This window comes from Ammospiza nelsoni, chromosome 4 (assembly GCF_027579445.1).
Source record: "Ammospiza nelsoni isolate bAmmNel1 chromosome 4, bAmmNel1.pri, whole genome shotgun sequence".
Lineage (NCBI taxonomy): Eukaryota > Metazoa > Chordata > Aves > Passeriformes > Passerellidae > Ammospiza > Ammospiza nelsoni.
In genome coordinates this window covers 75,644,000-75,671,841 of record NC_080636.1, presented here as the reverse complement: position 1 = coordinate 75,671,841, position 27,842 = coordinate 75,644,000, and the positions used below count along the sequence as shown (strand labels likewise).

The window sequence follows — 27,842 nt, the reverse complement described above, 5'->3', positions numbered from 1 at the left end:
GAGGCAAATGGTGTGGAAGAAGCAGGCAGTAGTGAAGGAGACTGACTGGCAGTAGGGAAAGAGAATGCACTGATTCTAGGAACCCATTAGTGGGGACAATGTCCTTGGTACTCCTGTGGGTTCTGCTGTAGATTGTCCTGGTGCCAGCATCTCTGGTAATAAAGAAAGATGTCCTCTCCTTCCCATTGGTCCCTGTTTCCATGCATAAAAGTGTGTTGCCTACATGAATAGTCTGTGATATAACTCCAGGGTTTTGTCAAAAGAGCTTTTTGAAATCTGAATACTCAAAAGTGCACTGACAGATATGGCTGGGAAGCAAGAATCCCATTTCTAAAAAAAGCCCTGTAGATTTCAGGACTTGGGTTCACTCTTAGAACTTGTTTCTTTCATGCCCTGATTTAATTACATCCTCCTTTGCTAAGGAACCTTCTCAGGAAAAAATGAAGTTAGGTTCAAACATGTTTCTTAGTGGAAACATAAATGAACTAAGATAAGACAGTAAAAACAATACAAACTAGACCTGGCCTTTGGTTCTACTCTCAGGTTGATTTTCTATGAACATATTAAATCTACCTAATTATATCAGGCAGGTGATACAAAAATCAAAATATGTCCACGTGTCAGTTCTTAGTGGGAATTTAAATTTTTCATTTCACTGGGAAAAAACCTGAGTCCCCACAGATGCAACAAAAGGTACCTAGATAAAACTTAAAATAAACTGCATTTAATATTTGTAAGTTTGTAACATTGAAGTTTCCTAGATTTTGAGATATGGGGGTTTCTATAAAGGAAATAATCCATTTTTACTCTGAAAAGTATAGTAAAATGAAAAATTCAAATATTTTATTTACTTCACCTAAAAAACAAGCAACCCATGAGTAAGATATACATAAGTTTCCCAGATTTTTTCCCTAATAAATTTTTTAAAGATTTATACAATTTCTACAGAAACACACAGTGTATCAAAATCTGCATAAATCAAATTTATAAAATGTGTAGAAATGCATAGTGATATTATCATCAACTTACAAAGCAAGAATATGGGAATTATTTTTTTCCAAGCCGGCTATAGTAGGAAAAAGTCATTACAGCAACAGCTTCTTATGATCTCATGTTTTGTAAGGTTTCAGTCTCACATACAGATTCATATTCACACACAGCATCAGCTTTCAATGAATTGCACATAATACCCATTTAAAATGCACACCCGCACAATCTATGTGCCACCATTCTTTCTCTTATGCATAGTTGTATGATTAAATTAATCTACCCAACACACAAATGGAGTCAGTTTTCACACACACAAGGAACAAGTACCAGCACAAAACCTTATTTTCCTTTTTTTTTTTCCAGTTTCTCCCTCCTTTATTTTCTATTTTTCATAGCTCCGAAAGGATAGATGAGAAGTTTAAAGAAACTAGGAAAGATCCCAAACTAACAGATCCGTGCTGACAGCCCTATCAAGATCCAAGTCTGTCACCAAACATGATACATAACCCTTGTTAACATCAATGGAAGCTGCATGCAATGCTATTCTAGACCTCAGGGAAGCATTTAGTCACACTTAATTGTGTGACGTGTTATAGGGACAACAGTTATGGAATCAGTACACTGATGTCAACATTTAAGGTACAAAATCTGGACAAAGGAAGTGAGGATAAGTCATTTCCTCTCCACCTCTCTATTTGTTCAGAGTCAATATTTATATTCCTAAGGGAGTTTGCATCAACTCCTTTCCAGAACATTTTTAGAAACAACTTCTTCTCATTCTACTCTGTACACTGTAGCACCAAGCAGTTGGTTTTTCGTGTTTGTAATCCCTCCGGAGAAGTTGTGAATGAGATAAATAACAAGAAGATTAGTACCAACAAGTGTGAATTCAGAATTTCCATTTCTCTTTTGGAACGAAAATCTGGCATCCAAACTGGCTGACAGATGTCCTTGTGATGAATCAGGCAGATGTGTTAAGTAGCTGGATGCTTTTTTCCTAATTATAAGTTTTAGTCCACCTCTAAGTGATTTTCATTCAAAATAGCAGTATAAATGAAGTATTTGATTCTTTCCAAGTTTTACATAATTGTGCAGCTTTTTTTGTTGTTGTTGTTTATTTTAATTATTTTTATGTAAGGCATGGTTTAAACAAGCAAATTAGTGCTTACAAATTCTTAACTGGATTTGTGAGGGTGCTTACCTCCATCAAATTGCACCACATTAGCACTAAAGTGGACAGTCTTCCTTGCACTGTACCAAGCACCCCGTCGAAGCAGAGCAGCCAAACTGGCAATAGAAATTTGTCTTTGTTAGCACACTAATTACACAGGGTGGTATGGCAGGTCCCGACCCCTGGTGACAGCTCAGAGCAGCCCACTGCAAATTTCCAACAAACGCTTCCCTTGTGAAAGAGAGAAATGAAAGAGGCACTAAATATGTTCAAATTCATCTTCCAAAAAAGCAGCATGATTGTGAGAGAAGGCCACCCTGGCTAATAACCTGTGGCAGTGCTTAGTAAGATGTAAAATTAAATAAAAATATACAACAGGTTGATAATCACCAAGTTCTATGAAAATCTGATTACTACAACCTCTTCAAGTGTGTGTAAAAAAACTGCCTTCAGACCCCTGAGTGTAATCCCAAAGAAGACGACAATGCTTTTAACTATGTTCCTATGAACCATAGCTAACAGCACATTAATTTACCAACATCTTGAAACAAAAAGATGTAAACATCTACAGAGTTTAAGGTAAAGCAGTTTTGTAAACATTAACTGCGGATGATAATGTTATTGTAATAATCACAGTTCCTCTATGTCCTTCATCCAAGCCAGGAGGCTCACAGCTGTACAAAGTTAATAACTGCAGCAGTTTTCAGGCTATTTTCAGTCCTGTACAAATGAATGCGTCAGTAGGTAGGTTTTGTCTGTCTACACACTAAGGATGTTGTTCATTTCCCATTTTTGTGTTGCTTTACTGGAGTCACACTCTGAAATGAAAACTTGATGCAGGACTTCGGAGCGATCCAAGCACTTCCCTGACGGAATGTGAGTAAACCTGTGCAGATTCTGAAAGACAAAACCACCAGGAAAATGTGTTGGGTTTATTTTCATTTGTTCTGGATTTTTTTTAACATTTCTTTACATCTGCAATATAGTGATTTACAAAACCAGGTTTCAGCATCCCAAAACAGATCAGTTCTACACTCATTTTACTATTTGTTAAACATAGCACTTTGCAGACTTCATATTAAATCTTTGCTTCCTGTAGGTCATCTTGAGAGACCTCCTGTTTCTCTTAGGCAACAAACTACTAACAAAATGAGCAAAACTCTATCTAAAATGCTTCTAAGCCTTTTCATCCATCCTGTAACCAAACCAGAAGATTAACTCTTGAGGACAGCTCTATGAGGACTTCACTGGGCAGCTCCTCCTCCAGTCAGCCCTCAAGAAAACAAATGTACAACACCAACATTAACACCTCAGGGGTAAAAAAAGTACTAACTTGGCTCCCTGTTTGGCTGGCAGAAGGAAGAGTAAAGAGTATGAGAGTTAAGTCTGGCTTCCAGAGCAGCAGGAGGCTGCCCAAGGAAGCACAAACCTATTGCACCAGGCACGTTCAGGCTGACTCTGGCACATCTGTCTCCTTCCACACCCACCATGCTGCCATGCTCCAGTCTCCTGCCTTTGGTCTGTGGCTCCTCTCCTGCTTGCTGACCCCCTGTGCCAGAGGCAGCCCTGGCTCTGACTGGCTGCATCCAGTGGGGAGGAAAGGGAGCAGCAGCAAGCCCATGGCACTGCGGGGGCTCTGCAGCCCTGCCCTGTGCACACACACACACACCCCTGGCATGGGGACCCCCTCCATCACCCCACACATGTGTGCACAGCCACAGATCAATACCTGGCTCCTGCTGTGTGACCAGATACAGGGGTCATCTAGCTGGAGAGAAAAATGGGTGTCTAAACAAAAGCAACAGGCAGACCACCAGCAGCCCTGTTCTCGATCCCCGCTAGTGCTCAGTGCTCAAGCAGCACGTGTTACACTCAGCAAACTGGCACACTGCTTGTTTCAGAGACAGCCAACAGACCAACCAGATAAAATCTCCTTGCAGCCTTAATTTACAAAAGGCCACAACATTTTTCAGCAGTCCACAAGTGTCTCATTCCTCACACCTTCAGCGTTAGAAGAAGCAGTTGTACCCTCTGCACTGCACAGCAGTGTGCCCAGTTCCTGGTATTTGGTTACACACCCTTGGTGGTCCTTTCATTCTCACCCTCCCTTTTTTTTCCTTCTAGAAGCCGGTGTTTTGCTCTACAGCCCAGACTGTGCTTAGTGAGCTTCCTTATAACTTGTGGTAATAAGCAAACAATTACACAACCAGTGCTAGTGCAGAGGAAATGGATCCTGCATAAATGAAATTCTTAGAGAGAAGCCAAGTAACATGCTGGGACAAACTAGAATGGCTGGAGAGTTAAAAACTGCTACATATTATTCTCCTGAAATATTAAAGCTGAGGTTGGCCCTTACCTGCCACTGCTTACTGATTTTTACATTCCAGGTTTAAAGAAATTTGTCTGCCTATTCAGCACAAGGAAGCTGAGCTGGATGGAAATGGCATTATGGTACCTGATATTTCCTAGCTCTATGCAAACACCAGAAAATGTGGAGTAGCTTAAAGGATAACAAATAGATTTCACTGCACTCAACTGTGCATCTTTCAGACAAACAATAAAGAATCCAGATAACCAGGTTATGAATTAATAAATATGCAATATGCTAGCTATATAAGCTGAAGAAAATTTTACATGGAATAGTTTTGTAGATGTAGAACCAAGCTATATGTGGCTATATCCAAGGATAATTCAGTCTCATTTTCTTAAGACACAAACAGAAATAGAAACGTAGGCATTTTTTAAAGCAACACTAACAAAATTTACCTGAATAAAGAACTTACAGATGTAATGACTAAATAGACTGTAGCAGCCCTCACATGTACATCAGCCAACATTCCAAGTCCTTATTAAAAATTTATAGATTTTGCAACAGCATTATACCAGTACCACACCCAGGATTAAGAACAGAGCATGTTATTGTTACTAGAGGATGCCTAACGAACAGGAAGTGAAATACTGAAGAAGACAAAGACAACATGAAAAGGCAGAGTAATCTTACATTTACCTGCTTCTATGCAGGCTTAAAAATATCTTGTCTTTAAACAGAGAAACACTTCATTTAGACTGTCCAAATGAGACCTAATACTGGCCCTAGCTTCTAAATGCACTCCAGCAGAGACTTTCTTGAAACAGAGGATACAAGCAGAGAGGCTGATGGCACTAAAAGCCTTTATAAAGCCTGTCACTAGGAGCAGACACGCTCTTTGCTTCCTCTGAGACGTGCTAACTCCTAATATCTCTGTGGCAACAAATGCAGCCTCATGGAGTTTTCCTTAAAGATTTTGCTACAGAAGACAGCAACTAGATTCACTAAATAAAAGGATCTTTCACTAGAGGAAGTTTCTCTAGCATGCGTGTATTTCTGTGAATGTGCCATTAAAAATTTACTCAATTCAGTTAACCCTGTCACAGATCTTTAATTTCAGATACACATAAAACAAATTTTAAAGCTAAAAAAAACCCACTGAAAGGAAATCTAAAAGTGTATTTTCTTCCATATATCTGTTGCATACCTTGAAGAATTGCCACTCCTTGAATTCATTCTGATTACAGTGTGTAATCATAATTTTGGATCCATCTGGTCCTTTAGTTAAGCACTGATCGTACTGCATGAGCTGATTGGCTTCATTGATTCGGAAAAGCTAACAAAAGAAAAAGCCATTTTCACAACAGTTGACTCAATGAGCATTCTATAAACACTGCAAATACAATGAAATTACAACATTCAAAACATTTTCTGGTTTTATTACACCTGTCTTTCAGGAGGGTTCTTTATTTTGCATAACACACTTTTACTATCATAATACTAAATGTCATGGTTAACTTTCCTGTAGGACTTAAAAGGCCAAGAACTTAAATAGAAAGACAAAAATTGAAAGGGACTCATATTAAGGAGACTTCTAAAAGTGTTTAATTACAGACCTTTGTATGATTTGATGGCCAAACAACCCATTATCTTTATAAAAGCCTGGTAGCAAGTCCTTGATCCTGGACAGTAACTTCATGTGAAGACACTAAAATTTTGGCATTTTACCCATGGAGGAAATCAATCTAATTCATCCAGATACAAAGAGATTATCCTAGCTACTTCTTACAGAATAATTGCTACAGGGTTTTTGGGTAGCATATGAAGAAAATGTAGTTTAGGGAACCTTTTCATTAAATATCAGAATAAAACAGACATTTCCAGGGGCTACTAAGAGCTAAACCATATAGGATTTCTAAAAAAATCATCCTAAATGCAATTTTATGATTGCCACAAAAAATTGCCTGGTTTAAGTTTACATGGGCTTAAATAAGGACTTTAATTCTGAAAAAATTTCCAATCAGAAAAGAAAACATAAAGACAGAACAGCATATCTGTGTGGTAGTGTGGGCAGGTTTGTGAAGATACAGGTCAAACACAATAAAAGCTTTGATTGCTATCATCTAATAGTAATTATGTTCTGTCAATTAATTTGTAAATGAAGCAGAGATAAATTTCTGCTCATTTTCTTCTCTAATGTGGTGGAAGATGAATTACTGCACAAAAGTGTTTTAGCTTGGACCAAAACAACTTCTTTACATACTTGAGGTGCAGTAAAGGTTTTTTTCCTGAAGGATTAATTATTAAGTAAAGGTAAGTGGTGAATCAGGAGCAATGCTAAGAGCTGAAGCAGTGATACTGGTGCTTTTTCATGTACCACTTTCCCTGAAGAATGGATTATGAATTTGCCTTCAATTTCATACCATTTATGTTTGAAATGGTATTTTCAGACTGCTGGACTTTAGCAATGCCAGTATGCTTACAGAAAGCCCTAATTCCCACCTTTGTAGCTGGCACCTAGGTGACGATGTGCAGGCTTAACAGAAAACCTGCCTGTTATCAATCCACAGCACGCGCTTCTCCTTCAGACTTGCCTCCAAGCTCCTTACCTGATTTCCTCCCATTCTGTGGCACGGCCCAAGCTCAACAAAGCCACCATTGGTGTGCCCCATGCTGTCGATGCAGTAAGAGGTTTCAAAGCCTCTAATCTGGAAAAGAGGTTTTGCACTCAGAGTTAGTCTCAAGGGAAAAATAAATACTAAGGAGTTCAGAAAATTCTCACTTAGCTCTCAAACCAGAAACAGGTATCTGACAGAGAGATTAGACAAACCTGTGTATGAAATTTAAGTACTGATGTTAACTGTTCTGGGAGATGGAGCTTCAACCTGCCCGTGCTAATTTGCAGGCTATTCCATGACCCAGAGTATGCTGATAAAGCCAGAGTTGCAAAGCTCAATTCCAAGTTAGTAACACCTAAATATAGGACTGCCGAGTATTTTAATTTATGCACTCTCCTATCAGAGCAAGTTCCATCTCCCAGGTCTTCATAAATAAGCTCAGGAGCTCAGGTAAGTCGCTCTCACTTGTGGATGAAGAGAAACAGGATGCAGAGGAGTTATGCACAGCAGCAATTACCCACAGCCAGACACAGCCCACTGACCCAGCTGCTCAGATGGACCTTCTGCAGCAGCAATTACACAGGAAAAAAAAGAAATAAAATTGATGAGGGACAGGCACAGGGATAAAGAACAGAAGTCCTGTCATAAAGCACGTCTCAACTGCTGATTGTCTCACTCCCTTCTCAGAAGGGCCAACAAGCAGCCTTACAAAGACTTTATGACACAAATAACGTTTTTTCCAGACCTATTTTCATTGCCAGAGCCTCTTTCCTCTTTGTAATGGTATAAAAAGTCTGAAGGACTAAGCTTAGACTCTTCCAGGGAGTGCTAGGGAAGATGAACCCATACTTTCCTACCCCAGAGTGTGGAAATGCAATCAGTGTGGTGTTACAAATTGGGGGAGGAGGGACAGGACTTCTCAGATGGAGGATAACTAGCAGCCTGTGAAGAAGAGTTGAAGAAAACTTCAGAGAAGTCTCTGAACTCAGAATTTTCCTGTTGCTTCACCAGACCCACTTGCTTTTATCAGGGATGATTTCCTGCAAGGTCACCAGTATTATTTTACACTTTTCTGATGCTTTCACCTTGGTGAACAGCAATATTTAGTGTACCTCCCAAACCCTTTATGTAGGTACCTGAGGAGGTCTAAGGCTCATATAGTAGCTGATGCTTTGTGCTAGCTTTTAGGTAAGAAATCAAGGTGGCATTGTTAATCTGGTCTGTCAGACAAAAGATTATTTGTACCTCCATTCACCACACACATGCTCTGTATCACTAATTCTAGCATTAAGAAATTAGAGGTGATGCTTGGTGATAGGAGACAGCAGAGATCTGTATTTCCTAATGTGCTTTTGAAGCTGCAAACCCATGTATCATCTTCATCATATCTTGGGGAAGAAGGTTGCTAAATTTGGGGGGACACAGGAGTTCTCCTCAGCTAGCAAGAAGATTTTCTTAATTTCCCTCAACAGTCTTCAAAAGTGAAATAAATAGGAGAGACAGGGCAAAAAAATAATCAATTGCAGAGGGGGAAAAATTTGAAAGCAGGCAGGAGACCTGCAGTATGTGCTTGCCAAGGTGTGGGCTAAATGCCAGAATGAGACAGGCAGAGTTCAGTGAGGGGTCCTGCACTCACCTGTAATATGCCAACTTTCTCTGCCAACCACTTGAAAGTGCTGCATTTGCAACCACATTCTTAATTTAGTGAAGTTAGAATTGTACACACCGATGTTGGAAACGATGGTGACAGAATCATATAAAATCATTACATGCAGGTAAGGAACTAGCTGAGGCTGTAAATGCGTGAGTACATGCCAGTCTAGCAAACACAGGCAGAATAAACTCCACCTGGATTTAATGATCTGTTCTCTAGGCTTTCACACAAAAGATATTTTCACCTATTAATCTTCACCAATACTCCTATATGCAGGACTCAAATGTTTTCCTTTTGAAAAAGCTTAAATTCTAATTATAGAAAAAAGTGCTTTGGACAGGGCTAGACATAAATGATCCTTCAAGGATCTGTGGAACTAATTAAAAAATCACACCTGCAAAAGTAGATATAATTTTTTTCCTGGGTTACATCTTTATAGCTCTCTGGTTAGTATCATATAGCTTAGTGCAGAAGTAATCAAATAGCCTGTTCACATGGCAAGTCACAACTGCTTCCTGTTGAATTCACAGTTTTTTACAAAAAGCTCCTAAAATACATAGGTGTACCTACCTCTCCCCAGTCCACGTTTTTGGGTGGTAAGGGGTAATATGAAGTTATATCATATGCTATTTCTTCCATAAACCACTTAAAACTCTTGCAGTTGTGATCTTCACGGAATTTCTTCAGCTCAGATATATCTCCGTAGGGCAGCGCCTTTGTCTCCGGCCGGCTGGCATAGAAGTAATCCTTGTATTCATCCCACCACACCTCTACAACCCTGACATAGTTCTGTGAGGAATAAAGACACTGCTGTGACCTCAAAGCACACACAAACAGGCCAGAAGCAACTCCTTGTTAATAACAGACATTTAAGGATTTATCCTCTTAGAAAGTGACAGCATAGTATTATTATATAGCACTAATAATCTGTCACTATCAGCACACTAAACAAGACACATTAATATTATTTTCAAGGGATAGTTTAGGACTGAAGCCAGCAAATTAAATTGGGCTGCTTAATGAGAATGCAAAGTCTTTTTCTAAGATTAGAGATTGTTTATTTGAAAATAAAGACTTTTCAGTTATGGGTGCAATAAAACATTGCATTTATTTGCCTCTGTCAGAACTGCAATTCGTGGTTTCTATTCACCTTCTACAATTTTTAATGAAGAGAATGATATGCATTGGTCCACTAACAGGGAAAAAATTCAGTCTTAAATGGGTCAGCTACTTGGAGAAGGGGGAAAATTGGATAGCTTACTTGATAACAAGCCTCTTCCTCACATCTTATTCTCTTTGATGACTCCTATCTCTATATGATCTGCACACATTCTAGATGCCTCACTTTGTTAAATTCTTCTAGTGTCAATTACCTATGTTAACAGAGTCTTAAAAGATTTGACTGAAGGCACAAATTATTGAGACTTTAACCCACATCTGGCATAAACCGAACAAAGCTATAAAAAAAGGACATTTACTATGAGGACAGGAGGGTGCCTGGAGAGGGGGAAAAGCTATTTCTACATCCTGCCTTGTACAGAGACGGAACTTCATATTTAAGAACACTCAGCAGTGCTTTTTACATTCAGTAAGCAGGCCAGCAGACTCATGTAAGGCGTTAAGATATTCAACAAATATTTTTGATCATCTTTTAAGAACACTGAAATGATTTTTATTGCTTCAGACAAGGCAAACTAGCATCTTGCCTGCACTGAGCAATAGACCTATCATTTGATATCCTGTTGCCCATTCCTCTGTCTCTAACCCCGGATGTGTCCCCCTGGGCTCCCTTGTACTGGTCCCAGTCCTTGTTTCACCAAAATGTTCATCAACTCACATTAATGGTAACAACTATCCTGGCATACACACCCCCACAGCCTCCCAAAACGTCCCGCGTTTTTGGGGGCTGTGGATGCCAGGATAGTTGTTACCATTCAGCTAGGCTGGGACATTGCCTTTGGAACTAACTGTTAGGTTGGCTCAAGCCATACTCTATAACCCTACAGGTATTCATTGTCTAGGAAGATTGTTCTGGGATTGGAATTAATCACAAAGAGCTGGGTCTTTGGGAGTGGGATTTACTGATGGCAGAACAGAGCCCAAGAGAAAGCCTAAACTGGGCAATAGAAAAACTTAACAGGAGGGTTGCCTTTCTTCCTGCTGGTAGATGGAAACTGATATAAACAGTTTTTCTTGATTCAGATTCTCTCTTCAGATATAGAGCTGGCTCATTTGCTTTCTGGAATTGATGTCTAATTTTAATTTCAGGGCTTGAATAACACTTCTACAATCTGCAGCGTACCTGTGGAGCTGCAAAGCCTCATGATGTAGGGCAGAGCATACCATCTTCCCAGGTGTCATTTGCTGCTTCTTAATTAAAAAGTGCAGACACAAAAGTCTGAGAGATGCTAGATTCCGGAATTCACTAACTTGGCCTAGTATCATATCCATCTTTATCAAGATAAAAGAGGATTTCAAGCCCATGATATCTCCAGGAATGTGTAGAGTTGTTCATACATACTTGGGCACAGTGCAGCAAAGGCTGGAGGTGACGACATTAAGTAATAGGAAGTGCTTTTGTACCTCAGAGATAGCAGGGCAAAGCTTTAGAGCAAGAAAGTGGGTTCTAGGATTCTCTACTCTTAGTAACAGTGGGATTAACACAGATTTCTCTCCTGTGGGGATGACCATCCGAGTCTAAGATACTAAATCACTTTGGATGAAGAGCTCTCTAAGCTGTTACTGGTAATTTAAACGCATTTATCTAAAACTGTTCTTATCTGAAATCAAAAACCACCCTCCAGGTTGCTTCAGAACTGTACCTTTAGTGTAGGAGAAGAGCCAACGTAGACAGGGGGTGGATTTCCTTGCCAGCCCTGCAGACGGTAGATGTGTCCAACACGAGAGCAGGGGACAAAGAGCAGCTTTCCCCCACACTGCCAGATCTGCAAGGTAAAACAAAGGTATTATCAATATATATACACAGGAATTTAAGACAGACAAACAGACAATAAATTATGGAAGAAACATCAGCTACGTTTCTTACTATACTATCATATGTTTACATACTTTTTACTCCAGATGTAAGCATAAAGAAAACAGGTCTTTGAAATGAGAGGTATACTGAGTACACTTTCAACTCAGCCAGAGTTACTCAACTAAAGCAATTTTTAAAAAAGCTTTTTAAAAAGTTGGGCATCTCCTTCCATCACTATTTCAGAACAACGGTAATGAATGAGTGCCCAAAATCAGGAACTGGGTAATTTTTATTACGACAGAATTATTGATATTTTTATTTTATTGAAGTAATTCACATGCCATCATTAAGATGGGTTTTGGTTAGATGCCCATTCACATTTAAGTTTTTCTTAATAAATATTAGTAGGAGATAAGGATGTGTTAGGTAACTCATTGCTCCAAGCAGAAACAGATATTTGACTATAGTAGCTAAAAATAAAAAAAATATTTGAACTATTTGAAAATAAAAAAATTCTGAAACCATTCTGAAATTCCCTCACTCCCACATATCTTTGGATAATCCCTTAATGGGGAAAAGAAAATATACTAAAATCAGAATTTAGTTGCTCCTAGTTTGGAGAAGTTTAATTGTAGCACCAAATTCTGATTCAAGCTAACCTTGTGAATGTTTCAAATTAGTCTAAATTCCAGATTAAAAATATGATTTACCAGTATTAGGAAAGATGGGCAGAATATCTTATTGTCTTCATTGCATCATGATATTAATTTTCCTAAGTTTCATCAAAAAATCTCCTCAGGTATGCAAGGATATTAATTTTATTTGCAATCTAGGAGTGATAAATGTTTAGTTCTTCTGAAGATTGGTTGTGATCTACATGAAACCACTTTGGAGGTGTCTACATAATGAGCATTTCAATCACAGAACTACTGTAAGTAATTTCAACCATGATTTTGATCTAAGCAAGATGGAGAATTATATGGATAAAGACCCTGTGTGCATAACCCTCAATAAATACCCTTTGCATATGGATTTACAGCTGAGCAAGTGCACTCAGGGCTTTCCTCTAACTCACAAAGAGCTTTCCACTGTTATTAAGAGTAAAGAACTCAGAGCAAGAGTAACTAGGGGAGCTCTGAATGTACTTTTTGTAAAATTCAGCTATGATTTCACAGATTGCTGCTATAAGACATCTTCACTCTGGTCTATTAATTGCGCCTGATTCCTGCTGCCTGCACTTGTGTCATCACAAATACTGAAGCTACAAGAAGCTAATGACGATCATCTTGTGTTCCCTGCAAACTGAAGAGCATGCACATGCCTGGGAGTGAAAGTAAAATCCTCCCTGTGATTGTGAATGATGCAGTTAGCATTTCAATTATGAAGACTTCTCTCGAAGAAGTTCTTGAAATGCTGAAAAGCATATAAAATAATTTTTCACTCACAAAAATGGCAGGGAGGAAGCCGATTACTTTTTGTTGCACCATTATATACTCTCCAATGCACATGCATAAGCTGAGGACTATGAGGACTACTTGTTCTCTGATATTGCTTTCATTGGAATTTTTTTTCTATACTCACTATGAGAACATTCATAAAATTTCCAGTCTGGTTTTATATTGGACATTTGTGCAGTTAGGGGTGCAATCCCAAACTGTTTACAAAATCTAGATTATGCATCATTTGAGTTTCAGCACAAAGCCACCTCTCTGAACACTTCTGTCCCAAAGTCCACAAGGAAACACTGAGGAGACACATCTCTGTCACATCCCCTCACATCAAAACCTGGGCTTCATGAGGAAGAGGTAGGTCTGTCTAAACTCCAAACAGAAGTATTTACAGAAAAGAAAATCTATTTAATTGAATTAGTTCTCAAATATTGGTGTTACCTTGTAAGAAATTTCAAAATTTTCACCACCCCAGATTTGAAGCCCTGGATCATAGAGACCCAGCTCAAAGAAGAAATCTCGTTCGATGGCAAACAATCCACCAGCCATGGCAGGAGACCTGCGGAGAGGAAGACAGTGTAACTCCTTCTGCCAAAAGGATACAATAGCACTCAGAGAAAGCTTTAGGGAGGAAAGCAATTCAGCTAACATGTAGTAAAGATCAGGTAAATGGCAATACACTGAAAAGTCATAAAGCTTTGTCATCAGCTTGCAGCAATTTTCTGAAGTGACATCTATATAATTTTTAGGGAGGTCACAGTTTCTTATTATGTTGCGGGTTTTCTTCTACAAGTAATTTATTTAATTAATGAATTTGATGATAGAAAATCTTGGTCTGAATTTTCCATTCAGGCAGTCAACACCTTTCTATTAAAATAAAAAACAAGATGAGAATCAGTGTGATGAGATGTTTCTCTCTTAAATTTTTTTATAGTTTTTGAGATAATATGAAACTGCAAACAAGTTTATGTTCTGAAGGACTGCCACATTGAAACACACCGTCTATTAAACAAGTAACAGAGCTTTTCCAGCTTTCTGATCTTCTAGCTCCTTTTGTCCTATTAGGAGGCACTTGACACTATACTCGGTAAAATTTTGAAGAGTGTCTAGATAAAGCAGTACAAGGTTTCCACTTTGGTTTAGTCTTTTTGCTGTTACCCTTTTCCTTTTAATGGCTTTGTAAATCCCTTCCCATATGCCATGATTCAATTAGCAAGTTTTAATGTGTCAAAAAGATGCTGTGGTCTGGATTACAGCTTGTGCTGGTTTTGGCTAGGGTAGAGTTAATTCTTTTCCCAGTGGCTGGCATGGGCTGTGTTTTGGGTTTGTGCTGAACACAGGGCTGATAATGGGGAGATGTTTTTGTTATTGCTGAGCAGGGTTGCACAGAGCCAAGGCCTTTTCTGCTTTTTGAGCTGCCATGGTGGGGAGGGGACACAGCCAGGACAGGTGACCCAAACTGAGCACAGGGATATTCCAGACCATGTGGCATTGTGCTCAACATATGAAAATTGGAGGAAGAAGGAGGAATGTTTGGAGTGATGGTGTTTGTCTTCCCAAGTTCCCCATTGCATGTGATGGGGCCCTGCTCTCCTGGAGATGGCTGAGCACCTGCCTGCCCATGGGAAGCAGCGAATTCATTCCTTGTTTTGCTTTGCTTGGGTGTGTGTGCTGACTCTCAGCATAATTAATTATTAGTTTAGTTGCTGTGTAAATTAGGTGATCACATGCCAAAGTACTGCAACATGTCCCTTTCTACTTGCTGCCTACAGTATTTTCCCCCAACACTGTTTTTGCATCCTGGGGTTAAGAAGCCAGAAGACGCAGCAGGGGAAAGCACTTTGCACAGCACAGCACCACAGCTTTCCTGCACTTTGGGTTTTCCTCAGCACCATAAAGACTTGGCAAGTGGAGAAGCCTCAGACACTGCAGTTTCAGGCTTGGCCTCCAAGATGCTGCCAAGTGTGTTAAAGAACACAGTAAAAGCCAGGTAAGCTCAGCAGTGTACTTCATAGGATACAAAGAGGCAAGCACTGTTACTGAAAGAAGGATTCAGCCCTGGGGCAATTCTCACGTTGCAAAAACGTTGCCTCGCTGCTTTAAGCAGTTGAGGATCTTTTTGTTCTCTTTTTAAGCTAAGCAATCTTGGCTATGGTTTCAGCAAGACTTTTACTTGGTCTTACTTGCCTTGGTATTGCTGCAAGAAAAGGCACACAGCCTAGAGACAAACAGATGCAGGGCATGTCTCTTTTTAAAGGAAGCACTGTAAATCTGAAGGTATTATTAAAAATAAAGTCGTCTTTTAAAACATTCTGAGAACATGTGTTCTGTGTTTCTGGGAACAGTTTAAACGATTTTAAGACCTGTTTGGATGGCAAACACAGAACACTACAGCGATGTTTGAAATAGTTTATCCCCCTCTAAGTGAATATTACAGTTCCAATGTGGACAGCCTCATCAGAAAATGGTATTATTTAAACTGTACACAAAACAGATCAAAGCTTCATAACTTTGCTTGCATGTGTTGCCATTTTAGCAAAGAACAATCATGGGTGGGGATAGGGAACTACCAACATCAGCTCTTACAATGTTTAAATCATATATAGAAGCAAGAGAAGATATTAGATTCTGAAGATGTGAAGATTGCTTTCAAATGTAGTAACACGATTAGTTAAGTGTGAAGGGGAAAGTAATAAAAAACCAGCAGAACCACAGTCTCCCAGTATTGCAAACCCATCCAGAAACCATAGTTTCTAAGCTAGGGTTTCTAGGCAGTTTTTGTTTTCTGGGAAGAAAACATACCCCACTACAAAGCATAATAAAAAGGCAGGAATTCCATGAAAATTATTGGAGTTTTCTCACAATAAAAGGTGTTGTTTTTATCTTTCTTTTTTTTTTTTTTTAATGTTATGTGTATTAAATTAAAATTCTTAGGAAACATCTAGCCAAGATTCTTAAACAGTGTGCTTCTTTGTCAGATGTGATCCATTGTGAAGCAAGTGGCAGATATATGACAAAAGGGATTTTTTTTTGATACACATGCATAATCCTCCAGCTGTATGCATGCATCAGGCCATGACAGCAGGCTACAGATTTTATGCATTACCATCTATCAGAAATACTTCCAGCATGCTCGTTATTTCAAGCCAAATTGTTAAACAAGCACTGCTGTTTCCAACAGTGCTTGAAAAAAATATCACAGCTTATTAAAGTTTTCCCTGGCAACAAAGGGAAATATACAATTACACAATATTTTGCCAAAGAGAACCCAGAAATTCTAATATGCACCCTATTAACCACACAAGAGCAGGAACAGAGAGGCAACACAGGGTAGCAAATATATTTAGAGTGAATAGTCAGTTGTGGCAAACAGGTCTGACTAAACAAAGCAGCTAGTGTGGTTAGAAACGTGAAAGTGCTCAGGCTAGAAGTACATGCAAGTTTTAGTGGATCAATATTGACTTCAGAAAAAAAAAGAAACGGGTAAGTGATTTAGTGATTACCGATACGGTTCAGTTTTTGTCTTTCTGCTTTCCTTCTCTCTCCTGGTCAAGGGAACCCTCTTCCATAGCATACTCCAATCCCACGCTCCTCTAGCAAACCCATCTTCGTCACCACCCCCTTGAGGCACAATCTTAAAAGAGTTGCCATCTATGACATCTATGAGCGGCACCGTGCATGTGGTTCTGCGGGCGGCCGGCGCGGGTACGGGCAGGGCACGCGAGCGCCCGCCGAGGTTCGTGGGGAGACAGGGGGAGGGAAAAAGGACAGGGTTTAGACAATCATTCCTTAGGATTCACAGTAGGTAAACAGCTCTCTTTACCGATAAGGCTCAGTTTTATGCTTTCGTTTGGACTTTTCCTTGTGGCTTAACGGAATTCGTTTCCATAGCAAACTCCAGTCCCAGGCCCCTCTGGCAAAACCATCTTCATCCCCACCTTGTTGTGGCTCAATGGAATAATCATTCCCATCTATGTAATCTATTAGAGGTACAGTACATGTAGTTCTGAAACATTTATAGAAGGGAAAGAAAGAGCAAAATACAATTTAAGAAGAGTAATCTGTCTAATCTGAAATTCATACCTTTAATTAAGTTTATAGAACACTGCATATAAAAATTCACTTGTAAACATACTATAAAAAAAATTAAGCCTCATTAGAAGAAAAAAGAAATGGTCTTTTCTTTACATTCTTTAAAGATGTTCTGAAAACAGAAAAGTTAGGTCTGAGGTGCTAATATATCAATTGGTTTATCAGTACATTTTCCTTTACGTGGACTTCTTGATACCAGTCTTCTAATAAAGCACTGCTGGAGGCAATGGAGGAGACCTCATGGGGCCAGGGTTTTCACAGTATTGTTATTTCCTGTAATTTCTATGCATATCAGATCTTAGCTGTCAGCAAGTAAGATAAACACTTAGCTTTTACTAGTGTTAACACAGATTTTCATTATACTGTCCTATTCAAATGCCCTGAAAACCCACCAAGTTCTAAGGATAAAAAAACATTACTAGTGCTCCTCTAGAAGCAGTTTTCAAGACAATTCTTCCTGTTTGATTTGCAATACCCTCCTCATTGTGATCTATCACACACAATATCCACCAAGGAAAAGACATTATCTTGTTTTTCCTCCCACATATTTCAAATGAGTTTCCCAGTGACCCAGGCTGGAGCACTTCCACCTTTTTAAAAGAAGCTCCAAGAGATAGGAAAGGCAGGGGGGAAGAGACATGTTAACACCTTGCTGTTCTTTGAGGCAGAAGCAGCAGCAGGCAGCACCCTGGGTACCAGGGCATGGAAGGAGGCTGCCAAGCACTGTCTGCTGGCACTGTGTGTCTCAGCACCTCTGGTCACCATCCTGCAGCCTTCCCCTCTGTGGGCAGTGCTGGAGGATGCCTCTAAACCCCCCCTTCTCACCAGTCTTTGTTGTGTGAAACAGCAATACACACTCAGTGGGAGCACACAAGCGTTTCCATCTTCTCCCTAGTGTCCTGTCTGGGTTTAGTTACAGGCCTTAAAACACACAAACCCAAATTCTTCACGACAATTCTGGTAGCACAGCAGGTTAACAAATAGTTTTTAGGATTAAGAAGCAATTTTATGGGATTAAAGAGTTTAATGCTGTACGTGGTTTCCTAAACACACATAGCACTGACCACACAAGCCAAGAGTGCAGTGGCACACAGCAACAACGGAAGGAAGGAAGGAAGTGTCGGAAGGAAGTGTCGGAAGGAAGTGTCGGAAGGAAGTGTCGGAAGGAAGGAAGGAAGGAAGGAAGGAAGGAAGGAAGGAAGGAAGGAAGGAAGGAAGGAAGGAAGGAAGGAAGGAAGGAAGGAAGGAAGGAAGGAAGTGTCGGAAGGAAGGAAGTGTCGGAAGGAAGTGTCGGAAGGAAGTGTCGGAAGGAAGTGTCGGAAGGAAGTGTCGGAAGGAAGTGTCGGAAGGAAGTGTCGGAAGGAAGTGTCGGAAGGAAGTGTCGGAAGGAAGTGTCGGAAGGAAGTGTCGGAAGGAAGTGTCGGAAGGAAGGAAGGAAGGAAGGAAGGAAGGAAGGAAGGAAGGAAGGAAGGAAGGAAGGAAGGAAGGAAGGAAGGAAGGAAGGAAGGAAGGAAGGAAAGCCCTGGGGATGTCTCTCCTCTGGCACCCCTGACAGGCTCCCAGCAAGTGCCAGGGTCAGGGGCACAGACAGCTCCAGCCTGGCCTCCCTCTGCTGCAGACAATGCTCCAAAGCACTTCAGAGGAAACAAATAAGATCATACATCAAGACCAAAGATGAGAAAGTTATAAACTCTTGAGATCATGGGGGCTTTAAACTCCTATTAAATCAAAACATTTATTGCTACTTTTTCTGTACCAGAAGCCATACTTTTTTGTTATTTTGTGCAATCATGCTCCTTATTCAGCTAGAACATTTCAATATCAGTGTCTCAGATCATTGTAAAAGACAAGGATTACATATAATCTGCACTAGACAAAATATTCAGTATGCCTATTAAATTAAACTGCCTGGAGATTAATTGCTCTGACTATATTCCTTCCTCATTATGTATCTTTTATGCTGGGAGATAATATAATCATCCCATGGAAAATATTGATGTCTTTTGATATAGATATAAAACATATCGACTGTAGTTTGAAAAGTGAGGATTGTTACTGTGACTTTTACTTTCTAAAAGGCCAGACACTGGAAGTAACAGGAGAACATTACCTGTCCTTAGATATAGGAGCTATAAGTGGTGCATACCAATTAATTCCCACCTCACAATGGGCATCAAGGTAAACCAAAACCTACAAAAGGAAAAAAAAAAGTAACTTATATTTCTGTATACAACATTGTTACTTAATGAAGCTTCCTTACATTGAGATACATTCATATGATAAACAAGAAAATTAAGATTAGATGAGGGAAATGAATCTCTTCTTAAAACAATATCAATAATTTCCACATGTCTGTTGAAGCCACCACAACCTTTCTCCCCAAAAAAGCAAAAAGACAGACTTGTGAGTGAATTGGCTCCTACCTGTCCAAGTTTAGCCTTCTGGGCTCCAATGCTTCTAGCTTGGATCAAACCTTCCCTCCTCTCATTTCTAAATACCTTTACAAGGCCATTCCACTGCTTTATGTAGTCATCCAGCCTCTCTTGTAAGTGTGCTACCAGATAACAAAGAAAAAAATTGGGGAGGTTTAATAATAAAGAGTGTTGTTCTCTTAATATAAGCCAAAAATATCTACAGACATTTACAAGAACCTTTAATCACCTACTCACAAACACTAAAACTGAGGAGATCAAGACCACTGACCTCATGGCACAGGTTTGTGTCTGGCACATCTGAAGAAACAGCAGCTGAAGGGGTTGGCCACCCCACAGGGAGCTGGGTACACGGTCACTTCTACATATCACAGAGTGGCTTTCAGCTTTTCATCTGTACTCCAAGCAGCCAGAGAAGTGTCCACACTTCAGCACACATCTTTCCTCATCAGATGATGTCACACGTACAGCTGAAGGCACCACTTTTCAGGCAAACATTTCCCTTCACTCACTTTCACCCTCACAAAGTTTCTGTCAGTCTATTAATAATCTGGAAACCTGAGGCAGAGTCTCAACATGTTCAAATTATTGCCCTCCTTCATCTAGATCTGTTCCTTCTTGTGGAGGTTTTAGGATGATCTTCTAATGAGATTAATGAGAATAATTGGAGGGCCAGAAGTGCATCATACTGAGGAGACAACAAACCTTTAGCCAAAGGGACTTCCATCAGTAAAAGGATGAGTAACCACACAAGAATCAAGATGAGCTATGCTTAAAGGGTTTCAGATTTGTATTTGCAGATTTGTATTTGTCTGGGCCAAACCTCTCTGGAAACCACATTCCTGCCACACTGTTTGAGAAAAGGATCCTAATGTTGCTTAGCATTTTTGCCCAGATGATTCTGCTGAGAAAGCTAATGAAGGCAGAAAGGCTGGTAATCAGGTGCCTGCTGTTTGTGGCTGTGCTGATTTAGCTGCTGGTGTTTGTTAAAAATCTATTTTTGTACTCAAAGGTGTAAGGTTTTCTGTGAGCTGTTTAGGTGGCCTGGAAAGGCCCAGGGATGGCCTTGGAGAGCCGACGCTTCAAAGGACGAGGAGAGACTTCTGATCTTGTCTCGGTCTCGGTGTTTATTAATTGTTTATCTAAAAGATTTTCTTTCAGCCCGACAGAGGTCTGCACAGCAAGTCAGCCATGGGCACACTCCGCAAGCCCCCGGGCGGTCACTTATCTTTATACCCGAAGTTACGTGTACAATATTTATCATTTCTCCCCAATACCTTCTACCCTTATTAACCGGTGCACTTTTAGTAATGACCAATCCCAAAGTGCCACCACCACCACAGAAGATGGAGGCCAAGAAGAAGAAGAAGAAGGACAGGACACGCCCCAATTCCTCCATCTTACTTCTTTAGACTCCCCTGTACCAAAATCCTAAACCCTGTGTTTTGCACTTTAACTAACTTATCCCTTCACCATTCACCCAGTGAATTCCTCCCATCCTCATACAGGCGTCGTCTCCTGTGTAGGATCAAAGTCCAGCCACCAGACACTTCTGGCAACATTCCAGGATTCCCGAGCCCCCCAAGGGTGGTCTCGGCCTCTCTGCACCTCCATCCTGAGGTGCTGAGATCCCACACAAAGGCTCAAAAGAATTGCCTACAGCTTCAGTTTCTCTCAGTAGGGAACCAAAACAAGCCACCAAATCTACAGCTGAGGCACCCATGCACTGGTTTGCTGTGCACCAGCTCCGAGGGGCTGATTGCCACTATTGCCACTATCCCTGTGCTTGGGGCCTGGGAGTGGCTGCCTGGAACAGAGGCTAGGCAAGACTTAGAGAACAAAGTTGGCATTTACGAAAGGCCTTCTACAGAGACACCTTGGGCAGCCCAAGCCTCCAAGAGAGGCGACACCCGAGGTGGATGATGGTCATGAGTTTTTCAGACAGATATAAATTTGGTCCATTTAAAGATCAGGGGTTAATGCTCCAATTACAGCTTCAAGTGATGAAGTCATATTCCCCCAGTTTGCTCCTCCCCAGTTCACTTTGGTTTATACTTTTGGTTTATACTTACTGAGGCTGTAAGGCACCCTTGAATCTCAGGCCCAGAGGGATTGTTTTGTCTGACCAAAAGTGAAGACAATTAACTTACACTTCATATGGAGTTTAGAGTTATGCACTAATGCAGTACAGGATTTGAGAAATATAAAGGCTAAAATCCTAAGGCATAGTGCTGATCCAACAGGATGGGGGGGACATGCAGAGGAGGATGTCCCTTTCAGCAGCAACATGCCAACAGGTTACTTCAGCAGAAACACTTCCTGCAACCTGAATGAAAATGATGAAGTCTAGAGACTTCCACAACTTATGCTTCAGTAGGTTTTGTATTCTTGTCAGCAGTATTAAAAAAATACTTTGAAAAAAAGCTACATGTAGTTGAAAAGGAAATGGTGTTTCTTGGAAATGAAGTTTCCAATATTGAAAATTCAGCAATTCTACCAAAGAACAAAGAAATCACTATCTTTTGATACTCTTATTATCCTTCCTCTCCATCTTTATAAAAGAAAAAGTTTTCTCAACCAAGTTTAATGTATTCTCCTTTCCCACACACATTTAAAATTTCTTTTGTAAATCATTGTGCATTAGAAAAACTTCAAGGTTACACAAATGTCAAACCAGAGAAAGAACAATTTTATCACATATGCTGTATAGAAGAACATGCCATGTAATAAATAGAGAATATATTATTTGATAGCTGTGATATAAATTTTTATAGGATAAAATCAACAGAGTTTTGAGGTCATGCTGAAGTGGTACTAAGAGAATCTTTATACCACACCATTATTTATGCTGCAAATTCCAAGTATGTGTTACAGAAGGACTGTCGGGAATGTTTTAAAGATTTAAAACCTGAAGTTATTTCCAGCTCTCCTGCCTATGAAGCCAAATGTTTTACTTATCAAATGTTCAACTATGTAAGGCTCACAGGGAGCTGTAAAAACCTGTCATATTGATTGTGTAAAGATTTTCTACAGTACAAGTCTCAGGACTTTGCAGTCCATTATCTGAAACCATGCCAGGGTTAGCAGCAAGTGCTGTTTCCCACAGGAAAGCTGAATTTTTCCTCCTTCCCATACTACAAAGCCTGCATGACAGTAGTGTAAAAAATCCGGATACTTTTACAGTCAAAAATATTGTTTGGTCAGCATTAAATTCTGTTCACCTAGAATGTGTATTTATGACATCTGTCAACAGCCTTACAGCAATCTGGTTTTTTTTTCAAAAATGTATATTTTACCTTTCAAAATATTATAATCAGCAATCTGGCCTTCCCCTGTTTGAGTTCCTCTCTCATGTCTAAGTGCATGATTAAAGCATGAATCAGCGTCTTTTAAAAACACATGGTTTCTCCAAAGGATCTTAGGCACTGCAGATTACAAAGGGGGAGCAGCAGGAGGAGGAAAGCAGTTTTTTTTCCCCCTCAACTCATGGACAGCAGTCTGAGAACCAGAATAATGGTATCAGAGGTGCTCCCTAGAGCAGCTGCCTGCTGCCTGTGAGAACCCTGGGCTGTAATGCTGCTAAGGTGGGCTCTCAGCTCCAACACAAGCACTGATTGCTGCTTCACCTTCCCCAGGGCAAGCACCACTACACAGCTTAACAACAATGCTGCTGCCTGCCCGTGCTCATTACTTCCCCTTTGGTTATCTCGTGGGATGCTGCACCAGTTGGAAACACAGGGAACAATAAAGAACATATAAGGAAACACAAAAGCTAGACAAAGCCTTTAAATGCTACTAGGAGCACTGGTATTTTTTACCTGACAGCCACCCTTTACAGGTGCATGGGCTACAAAAGCAGTTCCAGCTGAGATACTGGCTCTGTGCTTCAGAAAACAAGCAAGCTGGGCCCAAATACATAACAAGTGCTGGAGACCGATACACACAACTGTAATTGTAGGAAGCTTTAGAAAATACAGTTTTATGAATTCTCACTGCCTTTCCAGAACAGCTGTTTCCTTCACACAGATGGCATTCACAGAAGAATAAACTGCTTCTATTGAGAATAGAAGAAAAATTGGGGGAAAAAACCTCCCCTGTGAAACAGCCTGGCCTCATTGACACTGTGGTAGAAATTGCTGCAACATTTCTTGGACTCTAACATGAATTAATACAGAGGTCTCCATAGAAAATGGAGATAGAATCAATCAATTAGCTTGGCAATCTTCTTGTTACTGCTCTCTTTGTGCTCTGACATAGAAAAAAACACCAGAGTGGAAATCAGCACATATCTCTGCACAGTTCTCCACAGTCCAACCCCGCTGTTTGCAGGAGAGATAAAGGAAAGAGTGTCATTCAGCTAAAGTACTGCTCCCAGCCGACTTTATACTAAGAATTATAATGGAAAGGACATTTTCCAAGCATTGCAACTGTTCCTCCCTGTAAGACACAACATATATAAGCTTCTATGCAGCTGTAACTCCCTTCTGATGAAACAGGATTTCTCATAAGGAAGGACAGGCAGGGGTTTTTAGGAGCCAGCCTTTAGAAGTGTTTGCAACTGCTGTGCTCCATTTTAACTTCATGTCACTTGAGAGGGCGGTAGCTAAGAAATAAGGATAGCCACTCTGACATGAGCAAACATCCAGCCAGCCCAGCACGTGTGGCTCCAAGAGCAAAAGGTGGTCTGCTGGGTGGAAAGGCTGACATGAAGTGCAGCCCGAAAGCAGGTGGGGAAGAAGAAAACCCAGTCTCTGTGCTGTCAGCATGACTTTTCTTCTGGCTGAAAAAGCAAAAAGCTACCAGAAGCTCTGCTGTGATTGAGTGTTTGTATTTTGCAGCTCTCCTAACGACTGGAGAACTCTTCAGGCAGCTTGGCACGCGTTGCAGCCCATACTAGTTCATCCTTCTCTCTAAGGAGAAAGAAGTAGAGCAAGATTCTGCTCTCTTGGCCATTTTTCATCTAGAACGTAAACTGAACTAATGAAATTAAGTTAATTATATTTACCAAGTAATAGCCTAAAGCATTTTGAAGAATTATTATGGTGAACTAGTGCAATCGCAGTGAGGTGTTCAGAGTAATTCCAGTCCATGCTTGTCTTACCAGCCACCCATACCTGAGAAAACTGCACCTTGAGCTTTCTTAGCTTTCTTTATTGAATTTTCTGATTTAAGAAAGTTATCTGGGAAATTGAAGTGTGAGAAATGTAGAGTCAAGGGTCTGCTGATCTTAGGTGCAGGCTAGCTGTGTCTGCTAACCATTCATTTATGAGCAGAAAGCAAAAAAGTTCTGTACTAGGAAAAAAAATCTTTAAAAATACTGCTTTTGTTTAACAAATGTCATATATTGGGAAAATAGTACAAGCTCTATGCCAGACAAACTCAGTCCATGAACAACATATACACAGCACAGAGTCAGCTACAAGTCATGTGAAACCCAAATATTGAGACCTATCATTAGTAAAAAATCTGGTAAGTATTCTAGACACAAGCAGTGTCACAGTTACTTTATACAGCTAAGTCAGTCCTTGAACAGCTCTGAAGGAAAGCTATGATCCCAGCTGAAAAGCTAAAACACAGCATATGTCTGCTGACTGAGTTATTAAAATTATATCCCTTAGGAGAGAAGATATTTTTGGTTTATAGCATGTGTGTATATCTAAGCCAAATTCTCAACAGCTGTTAAAGGATACAGAAAACTATAATTTAGCACTCAGTGTCTTTACTTGACTAAGCCAAATGTAGTCAAGTTTATAATACAGGTAACTTGCCCCCTCCTGTGAAAGCAAACAAAATGATATCTACCTATCTATAGGAATGATGCATAAAATAACACACAATAACTATTTTTAATAGTGGCTTATACTCAAAAAAGGCTACCTCAGCTATGTGATGAGATAATTTTTAAAATTTGTAGTGAATACACCCATAGAAAACAGCTCTGGAACTGGAAGAAGTCCAGATCATTTAATAAAAAGGAGAGTTTCAGAACAGTCATCTGTTTGTTCTGCCACCACACAATCCATGTGAAAACAAAGATGAGGGTATCCTGTGACCATACTTGCCTTTGCTCACAGCCATCACCAACATTGTCTGGAAGAGACTGTTATCCCACACAGTCAAAATCATATTTTTGTGTCTCCTCTTTTTCTCTGTCAATATCTCTTCAAGAACCGTGCTGCAACAAAATCTCAGCTGCTCAGAAAGAGCAGCTTTGATGCACTATTTTGAAATTTGTTTAAAGTTGAAAAACAGCCTGTTTTCCCCTATCTCAATCAACTTCTCTCTCTAGGAGATCACTTTCATTTCCTCTCTGTATTGAGCCTTGTATTGCATTAATGCTGACAATACCACCATGAAAGAAAAAAAACAAGCACAACAGTATATGCTTACATTTATAATACAAGTACAAGTACATGCATCCTGACAATAAACCAAGATCAGAATGTAAATTACAAAGGAAGAAGAAAATCTCTGGACTTCTGTTGGCAGGACTCAAAGAAAGGCAGAAATTAAAACATATTCAAATTCTTAAAAGCTTTCTTCCCTCAATAAGAAACAATAAGCAGTTTAATCTGATGTTTAATTAAAAAGGGATGTTAGAAATGAAGAATATATTGAAAATTAATCTGGATAATTTGATAGCCTAGGTAGGTTTTTATCATAGTTAAAAAAAGAGACATCTGTATTACCTTATGCAATAAAGGAAGCCTGTTACTCCTAACAGGCTTAACCCCTTTGATACTCTTCAAACTTCTTGTTTTCACAAGAGCTAAGAGAGACACTAGCTATCCCAGCTTTCTTCTGCAGAGCACCCAAAACTGTGGTAGAGAACTCAAAGGACTGTGAAGAAGCAATCTTTTCTCCCATTAGTCAACTCAAACCATGGCAGGCAATAAATCAAAAGAAAACTATTTCAGGAAAATAAAAAAAATTCCTTTTCTACAAGGAGTGTGTTAATATTTCAAACGTACCTTTGTTGCTAAAATCATCAATCAAAACAATTTCTGCCAAGTATTTTCTTGGTGTTCTCTTGATGACACTGTGCACTGTCCTCATGAGCGTGGACCACCCTTCGTTGTGGAAGACGATGACAACGCTGGAGGTGAGCAGGTTGTCATCATAGTGCCAGTATTTGCATCTGCAAAAAGAGTTGGTTTTATTAGTTTTCACACTGGCATTTACAGAACTGCTTAACAGCATCCATGTGCAAATGAAATCTTCACTGACAGCTATCCTTCAGAATTAAGAGAGACAGGATACAAAAGGTAATACAGCTTAAGTGCATCACAGATACAGAAACAAATAAAATTAAAAAGCAGACTGTCAAATACAAATAAAAGCAGACTGGTCCATTTTCAGTGGGCTCCTTCCTTGAAAGATATAACACATGGGGAAAAAATGTAAGAAAAGAGAGAGATTAAAAAAACCCAAACAAAACTAGTGCAGAAAACTCAGGTCTTTTTTCCTGAAGGGTCAGAGATGATTTAGGAACAAGCAATGTGAGTACTTCCAATACCTTCCACACTTTCCAATACTTCTAAATCACATTTATCAACAATGGATTTAATTTCCCCAGTTGCACCCCTAAGTGAGACTATTCACTCCCTACAACCAGTCCAAGTATTTCCTTAACTGGAAGTTTCCCTACCTGATCACTAGCCCCTTTTCCAACTATAATAGTATAGTTCCTATCACCAAACATAGAGACATGGCACTTTTGATTTCAATGGGAAAAATCCTTCCTTTTTTTATCTTTCAGCAAATGAAGTCTCAACTAGAGAGATCCTGATTTTCAAGGACAGCTGTCAAGTATTAAGAAATTATTAGTTACAAAATCAAGCTCCTAAACTTACAGATGCACACGCCTCCCTAGTTGTAGTTCTCTTTACACAGTAAAAAGCTTAAGTGCACAGAAACATTGCTGCTTTTGAAAAGAATTAATCATCAGAGATCACTGGAGTTTCTGAAACTACATTCAGTTAAACATGGAAAGAACTCACATAACAGATCCACAGGTATCTAAAGAGTTTCTCTAGTGAAGGATGCATGTCACTTCTCAATGAATCAATATGCATTTATCACCTCACAGAAAATAAAAGACATTGGTGGAAATATACTATTAATTTTGTTTCTGTGGGAGAAGAAAATTACA

General features: G+C 39.8%; 1 protein-coding gene across 2 annotated transcripts in view; it reads right to left on the bottom strand.

Moving 5' to 3' along the window:
* Positions 1-816: 816 nt before the first annotated feature.
* GALNT7 (polypeptide N-acetylgalactosaminyltransferase 7) overlaps positions 817-27,842 on the bottom strand; it is a 71,659-nt gene continuing 44,633 nt past the window's right edge. The window contains exons 3-12 of one of the 2 annotated variants that reach the window (XM_059470771.1): positions 26,662-26,828; positions 19,682-19,812; positions 19,369-19,448; positions 16,990-17,172; positions 13,608-13,725; positions 11,564-11,686; positions 9,312-9,530; positions 7,079-7,177; positions 5,677-5,805; positions 817-3,058 (exon numbers count right to left, since the gene is read on the bottom strand). In XM_059470771.1, coding sequence (XP_059326754.1) covers positions 2,921-3,058; positions 5,677-5,805; positions 7,079-7,177; positions 9,312-9,530; positions 11,564-11,686; positions 13,608-13,725; positions 16,990-17,172; positions 19,369-19,448; positions 19,682-19,812; positions 26,662-26,828 — 1,387 coding nt within the window. In that variant the 3' untranslated portion in view covers positions 817-2,920. Of the gene's footprint in view, positions 3,059-5,676; positions 5,806-7,078; positions 7,178-9,311; positions 9,531-11,563; positions 11,687-13,607; positions 13,726-16,669; positions 16,853-16,989; positions 17,173-19,368; positions 19,449-19,681; positions 19,813-26,661; positions 26,829-27,842 lie in introns of both variants that reach the window. The other variant, XM_059470769.1, reaches the window with a different exon arrangement.